This window comes from Hippoglossus hippoglossus, chromosome 16 (assembly GCF_009819705.1).
Source record: "Hippoglossus hippoglossus isolate fHipHip1 chromosome 16, fHipHip1.pri, whole genome shotgun sequence".
In the NCBI taxonomy this organism is placed as follows: domain Eukaryota; kingdom Metazoa; phylum Chordata; class Actinopteri; order Pleuronectiformes; family Pleuronectidae; genus Hippoglossus; species Hippoglossus hippoglossus.
The window spans coordinates 7,614,087-7,626,897 of NC_047166.1; the positions used below are offsets into that span (position 1 = coordinate 7,614,087).

Here is a 12,811-nt window from a genome sequence, read left to right on the forward strand (position 1 = left end):
TGACCGTAGGCCATCGTTAATAATGGGCGAAGTGGCAGTTCAACACTGACACTCCATTAACGGGTGCATGCGCCACGGAGCACAGCCAGGATAATGTTATTAAACTGATTATTCAAGCCCCCTGTTTGGGCCGCCTCTGCTGCAGCCATCCCTCGTCGAGCATTTTACAGACTCCTCGAATTTTCTTGTGCAACTCTACAAACTTCTGCTCGCTTTGTATCTTCAGGTCAATCCCAGGAAGACCGCAAATGGAGGGGGAGACTATGACCAAAATAGACTTAGAATAAGAAAAAACAGTCACGCTCTGAAGGGAAAAAAATACAATGTTGTAAATTTAAAATGCCCTGCTGCATGTGAAATGCCAGCGAGCACCATTTTGTTTTGGCCTTTGAGTCAGTCATGAGTGAAAAGCGGCGCGCTCCCCAGTGGGCTTTGGTCCGGGGGCTTCATTCGGTTGGGCTGAAAAGACAAGATTATGTATCAGGAATTTCACACAGTGGAGACGTCCCCGAGGTACGAGGCTCTGGTTGAGAGGGGGAGAGGTGTAGTTTACAGTGACATCTTGACCTTGACAGTGCCTCGTGGATAAACCACCGGGCAACAGCTCAGGGCTCTGCAGGAGCTGTGCGGAGAATACAGAGCAGCCGCCGCGCTTTGCCAGGTCCAGTCGGGGCCTGAGTCGACCCCTCAGTGCGCAAAACCAACATGGAAAGGTGACTTATACCAAACATGACACCTCATTGAGTAATGCCCTCGAGTGCCAGACGTTCGCAACCGTTCGCCATCACCCGCTGCTGTTCTCGTCATGGCTACTTGCCTCTGTATGTTCCTCTTGCATATGCTGTGTCAGACGTCGGAAAATGAAGTCGTGAAGTTTGCTGGTGAAGCAGGTGTTTCCCCTCATTACTTCCTGACAATGCTGCATCTGGTGCGAGGGAGGGGAGACTCCCTGCCAAGTGGGGAACAAACACTGGCAGAGAGGCTGACGGGTAATAATGGGGTGTGAACTGGGGGAATGAGAGGGGGGACATATAACTTTTGTCAAAACAACAAGGTTAAAACACGTGTCAGGAAAGTGACTCGTTTAGCGGCAGCCCGCAGACGTTAAGATTTCCCACAGATCCACGAGGCGAGGTCAGACACGAGGCAAGTGCTCAAACGCAACTTTGTGGAAGTGAAGGGTAGAAATATTAATATTAATGCTAACAGACTTCTTTGATGCCTACAGCCTGTTTGAACTTCTCTGACTGTTTGAACCAAATTGACCAAAGTGTCTGGAGGATTTGTGACAGATGAGAGAGTCGCCAAAGCAGATTGGAGACCCATGACATGCTACGCCCAAATGTTACCTGAAGGGGGCGCCAAAGACACAGTTACAAAAACATGCTTGCGGCTCAGAGGCCCGTGGTAAAACACTAGATTGGGGGGGGGGGGGGGGGGGGTGTGGAAAGAGAAACAATTTTCATAATGGAGCAGCGCTCTCTGACTAGAAAACGCAATTATGGGCAAACTATGGCCACAGCATGAGGGTAAATTTAAAGAGCCCCTTTAGCAGGACCTAATAGGCCCTGACTACAGATGAGCAGAAACACTGGCTCATCCGGAGCACAAGTTTTTGCTGCGGGCCATTAGCATCATTGTGAACGGTGAATTAACTGGATACATTCAGGTCTGTGTGCAGCTCTCCTTGATGACTCCTGTGCATATTGTTGGAGACAAAGCAGCTTCGGCGACTAAATGTCCCTTCGCCTCCAAACACCCTGAGGATGCTGCTGCTGCACAGCGGAGATGATCTGACACCACATCTCCTGCATACATCACCGAATAGGCCCAAAAAGAAAAGTGATAGAGTAAAAACGTGAAAAGATAAAACAACATGTCAGCCTTAGAATATGGAAAAGGTGAGTGCACATGACATGCAAATGAATCAGCAGCACACACAATAAAAGCACTGATTAATCTGCATAATCTGTTTCCAATTGACTCCAGCACACAACAAATGACTGCAACATTGTTGTCTCATCCAACAATAAACATCTGCTTCATTTTCGTCATCTTAATCAATGTGCCACACATCCTTTTCGCTCCGAGGAGCTGAATTTGAAATAAATTGGTTATTTGCGTCGGAAAATTAATGTTGGTTATCAATCACGTTTACAGCGAATTGAGTGCAATTAATTGGAAGATGCGGCCCCCGTCTCTCTTTGCTCTTCAGCTCCTCCGCTCCGGTGAAGCCCAGCCCCTCTTTCTCCTCCGCACACCCCTCCACCTGCTCCTGCTCGCTGCTATTGGTCAGAATGACGCACGGGGCCCGCCTCGTTGGCGAGCTTTTAAATACACTTCCAATGTAAAGGAACCAAGAAAAACCGGCCGAGCTGTCACATCCCGCCGAACACAGTGACAGAAAGTGTGTGTGTGTGACAGAGAGAGAGTGGGAACCTTACTATGGAAACACCTGCTGTTGCGCACCGAGCGCTTTGGTAAAATACACACACTCGTCCAAGCACGGTGGCACGCGTGCGCACACACCAACACGCCGAACGGACACACACACACACACACACACACGCGAGGAGAAGCTGAAGGCGCTGTCGGAGAGTGAACCTGCGGGTTCATGTCACTCTGATTTCTCCAAAGGAAGAGGAATACCGAGCAAGACGTCCGGCAGAGAGGGGGGAATATCCGCGACGGCGATGGCTCTAGCGACCGTGTGGAACTACTGCGTCCCGCTCACCATCATCACTGTCGCCTGCCTGGTGCGCACCGGTAAGGCTCTGCTGAATGTGTGGTGTGAACGGGAAGAGTGTTGAGAGGTTGTCGGTGTGTTGTTTTTGTCTGTGCAAGTTGTCCGAAGTCCTCCAAGAAGACGCAGAATGACGCGTAAAAATGGACCGAGGCGGTTTGGAGAGGCAGAGGAGGAAGCAGGCGCGCGCCGCGGGACAAAAAAAAACAACAAAACACGTGCATATATTTCAGTTTACAAAACCGTCCTGAATGCGGACCCGCACCATTAGTATTCACCAGTAGAGTCAGAGCCCCTTGCGCAAGCCTACATCCCTTTAGCGACTTGGGTATGAGTCACTGTGTGGATCACTTCTCTAATGATCAGCTGGAAAGACACTAAGAAAAACCCCCACTGGAATAAAAACAAAAGTGAAAGGCTCAGGCTCGCTTTCACTTTTCTCCCACGCAGCAATATTCCATGGAATCTGCTCGTGCTCTCTTGACCCTTGTGCGCCATAGATTGTTTTATTATTGTCTCCCGCACAAACCGTGGTATTGTATGTGTGTGTGTGTGTGTGTGTGTGTGTGTGTGAGTGGACATCCACGCATGCACATAAACAATCTGACAGAGAGCACATTACAAATGCCCGCAGTGGAGCAGACGCGCAGGGGCTCAGCCAGTGGTGTGTGTCACTGCTTTCATATTCTACAGTGGTGCGAGCGACTGAAAGGACCTCAGAGACCTCACCTTATCAGATACAATAACACCAGGCAATCTAATACAGCGCCCTCATAACAGCATCTGCAGTGCCTTTGTTGCTCTGCTGATCTCCCCCCCCTCCCCCCCCACTGGAGCATCTCAGCTTGGGACAGCTCTGCATCCCTCTGTCACACTGGTTTCCTGCATATTCCTGGTGTAAGGGCATCATTCTGCAAAAACAATTGGGATTTGGTTCAGGCTCAATCATAACTCTGAACGACCTTTATAGCCTCAGTGCAGTATGTGCTGTGTGTGGATTGCAATGCAGACTCATAACAAAGCTTATCAAATTCCAGCCAAAGCTCCAGTGGTTCGGACTGAGAATGGTAACGAGGAGGTGCACACAGCTCCAGCGGTTGCACTGTTGTTGTGCTCCGTCGGGGGCTTTGTTTACCTTGTCCCGAGGCAGTGAAAGGGTTAAGTGCGAGGTCGGACACTGTCACACAGGAGGCCCCTGCCGTGCTGTTTTGATGTCTCTTGCAGCTCATACACAAGGAAGGCTACTTTGCTCCTATATCCATTCTCCTGGCTGCACTGATTCCAACCTCACCGTGGCCTGTGTATTGATTTGTGTGTGTGTGTGTGTGTGTGTGTGTGTGTGTGTGTGTGTGTGTGTGTGTGTGTGTGTGTGTGTGTGTGTGTGTGTGTGTGTGTGTGTGTGTGTGTGTGTGTGTGTGTGTGTGTGTGTGTGTGTGTGTGTGTGTGTGTGTTCCAGGAATGGTGTATCTTTCATTTATATGCACGGCTGTGTGGGCGTTTTTTTATGTTAGTTTAACTGAACTACTGTGTTAAGGTGTTTTCGTGTGTGCCTCGCTTCCCCTTTACGAAGCTTGTGCGTTGTATGTAAATGAGCTTGATGCCTGTGTTCATCGCCTTGTGTGCTGCTCACAGTGCCGGGTTTTGCTTGAGCTGCAGGCAACCTCTGCTGGGGGCTGCTCACTGATCACTGCCATTAATCTAGCCACTGACAGGGGCCTGGAGAGACAGGCGGCCAGGGGGTGGAGGGGTGGTGCAGCCCCAGAGTGGATGGAGGAAAGGAGGAATGAGTGTTAAGATGGTTTGTTTCTAAACACGTAGCAGATGTATATGTGTTTTAAAAAATTATAACAAATCACAATGTCTTCATTTTCCTCCGAATAGAAAAACGTCAAAATCAATTAAGATGAAAGACGAAGACAGAGAAATAGTGGGAGGATATGGGGGATGGTGGTTGTTATTATTCGAGGATAGAGATGGACAGATTGATTGGGCGGATTGACGGATGAGTGGACAGATAGATTGAGAGGGTGCTCTGATGATGGCGGGGCTGCGAGACGTGGATCTCCTTTGTCAAACGAAAGAGAGACAGTAGAGATGGAGAGAACAAGAACGACGGAAAAGAGCAAGGAAGGGAAGAAGAGTGGGAGAAGAAAAGCAGAGAGACTTCACAGTGTGTCTGACGGGCAGGCCTGAGGGACCCCCCCCCCCCCACCCACACACACACACACACACACACACACACACACACACACACACACACAATTACTCACACACACACACAATGTGTTTGTGCGCTGAGTGCATGGCTTTGTGGGGGTGGCTGATCCTCAGCAGCTGTGGGCCAAACTCCACGTACAGTAACAAATGTTGTTAACTCCATCTCTGCTGACCAACCTTAATGACTACCACGCCCCCCTCCATCACTTATGTTCCTCCACCTCCTCCCCAGCCTTCTCATGCCTCCATTACCACCTGCCTTATCGCCGTTTGCATTAAATCACCTCCATTTGTTTATTTGAATGTGTGCGATGAGAGTCATCCATTTGAGCTTGTTCCCCGTCCGGCTGTTTGGACCTTGGCTGGCGCTCTGGCGGTTGAAAAACGGCAGCAGTTGGACGTAGTTGTGGGAGGAGATTTGAATAGCAATTATAGCTGGTATATGTGTGCAGGCACACACAGCCACACACACACACACACACACACAGAGGCCATGCATAAATCAATGTCGCTGTGAGTCACAGAAGGGAGGCCTGGCGTGTAAACACAAACATCCAGGAAAATGCTGTATACACAAGAACTATGTATGGATGCACATGAGCACGCTTAGGCTACATAGGTGCACAAACACATACGCTTTGCCTGTGGACAGCTTACGTAGTATATCAGAGTTTCTCTGGAAAAAAAGGAATAGGACTGTGCATGCAAGAGTTTTTCTGACTCCAATTGCAGTTTTTGATGCTTGTCAGGTGCAGTTTGCATCACGCCACAGCAAAGATTGCCTTTTTCACTTTCTTCCCCATTGCACTGGCCTTGCTCTTTCAATGTCTTTGTTCTCTAATGCGAAGAAAAAGTCTTCACCATAAGCCAAGGTTTATGGGTTACCCCAAAATAAAATAAACGTGTTGACAATTTAATTAAAAAGAGCGAGACCTTCCTTCCTTGCTCTCTGGCCTGACATCTCCTGGTTCATGGTGTAAATCGTGAGCCCAGCACACAATCAGCATTCAGTGCTACATTATTTTATTTTAAGTCTTTTGCAGGTCTAAATAATTGGACAACTTGAACTTGGCAGACAGTTCTGGCGTGCCCATCATGCTGCCTGCTGCTGTGGTGCGAAGCCCTGTTTGATCAACTGATGCAGTCATAAAGGGTCCTGACAGGGTGGCCCACTATCTCAGCTGAGCAACTGCCTCGGCATAAGCTCCATAAACAAATTGGACTGTGTCGCTTCTTGGGCAAGTCACGACTGAAAGAGTTACGGAGCTTAGAGTGGGCTGGTTTTATTCTCCCCTGAGCTTTTATTGGTCCATTACTCAGAAGCAGAAGAAGTTCCTCGGCTCAGGTACAGGTGATGTATTTTACCGTAATTATCTCCTCATGTGCCCAGAGTCTTGAATGCAATCCATAACTCCTTGTTTTGAATTGCTGTTGTTTCATACAGTGATTACATCTCAATAACCCCCTCCAGCGTTATAGACCAGGTCCATAGAGGATTTTATTTTTAACACTGACTTGAATGGAAATAGAGCGAAAGAGGAAAAGTTTCCACTGAAAGGATACATCATTAAACCATCACATATCCCTTGTCAGTTCCTGTTTACTGCACGGTGTTTTGGTCTGTGTTGTCCTCGTGGAGAGGTTCATTTAGAAACAGAATACACGAGACACAATGCTCGAAAGGCTCACACAAAGAAGCCAATCGGTAATTGAAGCCTTATATCTCGTTTGACCATTTGTTTAATTGTCCATTAGTGAAACTTTCTGTCAGTCTAATCAGGCCACTGCTAATGTAGAAACACTCTTTATGACTGCCACCTCATCTCCCTCCCATTACTATTCCCCAGACAGAGCCACTTGCGATTATCATAATGGTGATCTATGTCGTCCTTACGTGTCTCTCTCTCTGAGAACAACTGGCGTTTCACCAACTTTGCTGCTGAAGTTTTTTTTTTTTTATGCTGAGCAGGATGCCAAGGACATCTCCTCCATTTGCTGGCATACGAAGCCTGCCAATCAATCAAGCGTTCTCTAACTGCATCTGATCCGATTGGCTTGGTACAGAAGCAAAAGGCCCCCCCTTGGGTGCAGCTTCCCATACTGCGACCTGATGTCCCCTGAGCCAGCAGCTTTTCTCCAGCCACTGACCCCGCTCACATTTGTCTTTGCCAGTGGAGTGTGAAATCACAAAACGGCGATTCCCGCTGCATCACTTCTCGGCAATACACACAAAGGTGGTTGCTGTGTATTGTTTTTACTGGGGTACAAGGTGTACTTGTGTTTAAAGCCAGTCAATGTTGAGTTTTGGTCAGGGAACATCGGCGCAGAGGAAAAGATGGCATCCTGAGTCTGAAAAAGCATTTAAATACTGGTGCCATGGGGTGAGCATTCCTCACTACTGGTGACACAGTTTCCATGACAAAAGAGTAAATGTTTATACCGCCTGCTCATCCCTGGGCTTGTTTAACACCCTCGCTTGCTGCTGTGATACCTGTCTCCACAACTCCTGCAGGGCATAATGCTAACATGGCCAGACAGCGACCTCCAGTAACGCTGGCAACCAAGGTGATTATCCCCATTCAGGCACTGCGACGGAGCCCTCACTAGCCATGATTGGACGAGAGAGGCTGATTGAACTGAAAAGGGCAAGTGCCTAAAATTGAAAAGCTTGAATGTTCAGATTCCGCCAGCTCGGATGCTAACTCACATCTCATTTGGAAGATGATGATGTTGATGTAGAGACAAGAGGAAGGGAGGGCAGCTGTTAATAAGGTGCTCGTCCAGGGGTGAGGAGGATTAGCTAGGCTTAAACCCAGGTGGAACTGTCAAGCCTGGGCTCGGAGGTTGCCAACAAGATTTCCCCTTACCCTTGGGAGGTCTGTGGGTCCAGTGGGGGCCAGCTGATGAAGAGTGACCAGGCTTAGCGGGGGCACCGAGGGACTGATGAGGTCAGAGAGGGAGAGTGAAAGAGAGAGGGGTAAAGATGGCTGGCTGCACAGTGTATAAAGGAGTGAAGGAAGAGAGCGAGGAGGGGAGGAAAAGTGCCAGGGGCATGCGTCACAGACCAGTGGAGCAGGGAAGAGCGGAGCAGAGGAGAAAGTCAGGCAGAGAGAACTCCAACAAACGAGTGAATGATTGCAGGATTTCAACTCTAAAATGGGGGGTTGTACATGTTTAAAAAAAAAAAGACAAGAGAGAGCGGGAGAGACGGCAAACCCGGCTGCACCTAGTGCCAGATTTAGAGTGCCCAAAAAATTGAGGAAGGGTGATATTAAGAAGGAGGGACCAAAGCAGAGCAGTACAGGGTGCTGCTGTAAGAAATAGATGGGGGTGAGGGGAGACTGGGAGATGGATGGCGATACATAGAGATAAAGAGGGAGAGAGGCCAAGCGCTGTGTAGGTGACCACTCCAGAGAGACGAGGCGCCATGATCGATGAGGTCACAGTATGCACACACGCTGACACACACTCGCAGACGCGAGCAGGTATTGAAATTGTTTTTCCAGCGAGCCCATGGCGAGTCCTCCCACTCTCAGCGATGCTACATGGCGCTTCGGTCCAGAGACTTGTACAGAATCCCTTCTTTGTATCTTCACCATTGATAGATTCGCTTTGATGAGATTGTTGGATGCAAAAAAATTACCAGGCAAAGCAGTGCCCTTATCTACTGGGAAATCAGATGGAAATTATGAGAAGGCCGCCACAACAATGCTGGAGAGGTCTCAGGTGAGTTTTCTATCTTAGAAAACTCTCAAAATGTCTCGAGTGGTGAATTCATTTCGGCTAAGACCATGTCTGGCATGAATAAAGCAGTTGTCAGTCACAGTGGTTACAGAGACCTCAATAATGACATGTTTTCAAAAATGCAATCATCGCCGCCATCATATTGGCGAATGTGGAGACATTTAGTCGGTAACAAATTATCAGGTCTTTGTTTGATCACACATATTTGCAAATGTTAGACAAAACCACACATTCAGGGATACTGTATGCACTGGAAGAACAGAATGCTATCTCTCAACGAGAAACAAGTGAAAACAGCAGCTGCCAATAGATCAAACTCCAGCTCCATTCTGGACAGATGCCAAGTGATTGTTGACATAGCGACTGAGAAAAACTCAAGTGCAGCTTCTTCTATACTGATGCACTCCTCCACTCCCGGCAGCTTGTCTTTATCTTTCTTTTCCCCTCTTTATCTTTTGTGGTCCTGAGACAAGGGCCTCAACATCAGGAGTAGTAAGCTTTCATCCACTTCATTAGCAAACCGTAAACAACCATTAATTAGAGGCAATTAATTAGCAGCACATGAAAACAATCCTTGAAAAGTTGGCTGCTCTCAAAGACGACCAAACACTTGTAGGCAGGAATGACTTAGAGAGGGATAGACAAAGCAAGAAGAAAGAAAAGGGGAAAAATTGAGGGGAAAAGGCCTGCGGTCATGCTCAATGTTCTGGGACGAGATTTACCGCAATGATTTGCTGGGTTCTTTTGAGATTCATAAGGTCATCAATTCATGCTCTGCTTTCAGCAGGGCAAAACAAAAGTGGGGCTATGCAGCCGTCTGCACTGAAGTAAAGAGGAAAGAAGGCAGGCCAAATTGGATTGGTGCTGTGATTGTTTCTGCAGAGATTGTTACAGTTGGCAAGGCCACTTAAAAAGTGGCTATGCACCAACGACCTTGAAGGAAAGCTGTGGTTGATTCTCTCCCAGGATTCATTTTCCCCTGAGCGGCTGGAGGGGCATTTAAGTGCATGACTGCTGATTCACCTTATGGCCGTTAGGAAGTACAACCCCCCTCCCCTCATTTCCAATAAAGTGCACCGGCAGATTGAAGTGGCCCTTTAACTCATGTTCACAGACATGTTCCTATGTCTGTGTCCATCTGTTGGGTGAATAATGTTATCGTGGACCACAGAAGGACTCTCTCTTTCCTTCCTGGCTGTTGCAGAAGAGTGAAGTGGAACAGCAGTGGAGTCTGTGATACCGAATGAGTTTCACACAGGCCCTGGGCACTGCGCACAGTTGCGGAGAAATGGTGGTTCCTAGCAACCGCCACCTGCTGGGCCACACTAGTGAATTGAACTGCAGAGCAGCTTGCAGAGGCCAGTGGGGTTCAGTGGTAGGTACCAAAGTAATTTTTAGCTTTTGTGGACCATGTTGCCCTGGACGACAAGTGTTTTTTTGTGTCTGCAGTATAGATCCTACATTCTGGAGAGCAACGCAGTACAAACAGCATGGCACTGCCTCTGCTTGACTGCATATACAGTAACATACTTTATTGCGAGAGAAACTAATAAAGGAAAGCTGTGGGGGAATGTGCTTTCATTCTTGATTATTTTTCACTTCCCAAGGGCCAAGATGGCTGCCATCTGTCGTCCTCGTATCAGAGCAGTTCTCTGCTGTTTCAGTCATGTAGTTTCCAGTTGAACGACTGATCCATCTTGATTTGTTAAGGGATGAAGTACATCTTCTTTTATTCAGTGTGAAAAATGAAAGCCAAACGTGATGGGTACCTATCAGCTGTTCTTACATAAGGTTAGTTTAAACTTAAACAGCATAAGATCTGGAGATATATCAAACCAAAACTTGGTGATGTTTGCTTTGAATGGGAGGAACTTGCCAAAAGTCCCGAAAAAAAAAACAAAGGCTCAAATTTGAGTGAATTAGGTTTGAGTCTGCGAAAGCAACCAGAAGATAAAAGTAACATCTCAAAATTAGAAGTGATGTAGGCTAAGAGATGCATCTGGTTAATATGTCAATGGTTTGGATGACATTACCAAATACAGGACCAAGTATTTTTTATTTTATATATTTTATATTTTAGATAATGTGACCCTGGATATTTGCAAGTTTCAGCTACTAAGATAAAATGGAATTCTAAGATTTGATTACTATAGACAAACCTATGTCAACAAAAAACCTTTCCGACGGGCAAACTTCTTCCTCCTATAAAACACAATTTGTTCAACTGAACTGTGCTAAATCTTTTTTACATCAATCTTCCGAATGCGATGGGGGGGTCATATTTAGTTTTGTGACACCACTAGTTGTATATGCAGTCATAGCTGATGCTTATTTACCATGGAAATGGATTTGAGTTGTACTGTGGGGACAGCGATTTATGAGCTTATGGGGTAAATTAAAAACAAACATAAACCATTGGTAATTATAAAGCAGGTTGATCCCAAATGATGACTAAATCACTGGGCGCGTAACAGAAATGTGCACAAACATGCGCAGAGCAGGCACATTGGCTTGTGCGCATGCACTCAAACACACATTTGCATATGCATCAACATTACAGCGCACTCCAGAGACTGTGGAGACCTTTTGGAGTTTCCAAACTTATTTGCTGCAGCGACTCGGTTGCTGATGCGCTGAGCTTTTTAAATGCCATGTTCTCTCTATGGCCTCCTTTTTCATGAGCTTCTCCAGCACATAGTAGACAAACAGACGAACACACCTGGTGATTTTGTTCCAAGCACACAAACATATTCAACGAATGCACGCAGACAGTGTTTTTAATTTGACTGTCCATGCAGCACCCTCTCTTCCTGCCTTTTTTATTCTCAAATCAGACGTGCTTTTGTAAACTCTTGATTGCTGTACTGGTTCTCCTCACATTGCCTTTTTTTTTATTCCTTGTTCTTTTTACGCCCCCATCTGTCTTTCTTTCACTCAATGGTTTCTCACTTCAAATTCTCCCGCAGTGTTAAGCTGGTTCAAGGGTCTCAGCAGTGATGTAGTGTCTTTTTGTTTGTACTCTCCATGATCCAGAGGGGTAGTGCTGTTCGTTTGAGTACCACAGTGCAGCTATAGCACGAGTGCGTTGGGGTCATTTTCAAGGATATGTAATAATATAGACGGAAAGGTTTACATCGATTAGTCAACTATATTGATCAAATGTTGCACTGACAATCTGTTTAGTATAATGTTAATATAATACACAGCAGGCAGCTAAACCTCTAGCTAAGGAGTATTATTGTGGCATGTTTTAATTAGCGTGGCATTAAGCAGGATCGGTGAATGAACGCAAGCTGCCAGTGTTTTAAATCATTCCATTTACGTTCGCTGAGCAAATGAAGCTGCGCTCCAAACATCAATTCTGAGGAAATGTTGCAGTGCAGGCAGAGGTCAAGCTCATCTAATAGGCTATGATATAAAAGTGCAGCTAAGGAAGCTGTTATTTTCCAGCATGTCTGTCTGTTTTTAAATAGGCTGGCTTTGTAATGTTTCTCTGCAAAATGCAAACAAAGAAATAAACCAGTAGAAGAAGAGAATGAAAGGATGTTTTGCTTTCTTTTCATCCTAACTAATACCGGTTGAATAAGAAATAAATTAATTCACTGTGGCCTCCAAAGCTGCAGGCAGCTATAGGCAACTTTTAAGGTGGAAGTTGTTTTGACTCGATCAATAGAGCTTAAATGTCAACTTGAGATGACAACTTTGACCCGTAGCACTTGTTTCTGTGGGTTTCCTGCAGGATTCTGTGATGTTTGGATCTTCAAGCAATTAGAAAATATAGATAGATTTAAACCCGATATTGCAAAATATTCTATATTACCTCAAGCGAAGAAAAATAGTGACAGAGGCTGATTGTGGCACTTTTATTCCCCCCTGTTGGTACTTAAATATCAATGTCCATGCTCGTGCACATCTTCCACTTGTGTGTTCCAGGTGCAGGCGTCCACATCTTCTCCAGCTGTTAGCGGTTTTGTTTACAATAAGCAGTATAATCACAAATAGCTGACAAAAGTCATAGTCTGGTGCAGAGACTTTTCATTGCCAGGATCGCCTGCTGGTGGATCCTTTGGCAAACTCTCCTTGCTCCCCGCTGTCTGCTGTCTCCTC

At 46.5% G+C, this 12,811-nt stretch overlaps 1 protein-coding gene across 2 annotated transcripts in view; it reads left to right on the forward strand.

Moving 5' to 3' along the window:
* The first annotated feature begins 2,347 nt into the window (after positions 1-2,347).
* Positions 2,348-12,811, forward strand: part of cadm4 (cell adhesion molecule 4) — a 146,848-nt gene continuing 136,384 nt past the window's right edge. The window contains exon 1 of one of the 2 annotated variants that reach the window (XM_034612011.1): positions 2,348-2,766. In XM_034612011.1, the coding sequence (XP_034467902.1) occupies positions 2,694-2,766 (73 nt within the window). In that variant the 5' untranslated portion in view covers positions 2,348-2,693. The remainder of the gene's footprint in view (positions 2,767-12,811) is intronic. The other variant, XM_034612014.1, reaches the window with a different exon arrangement.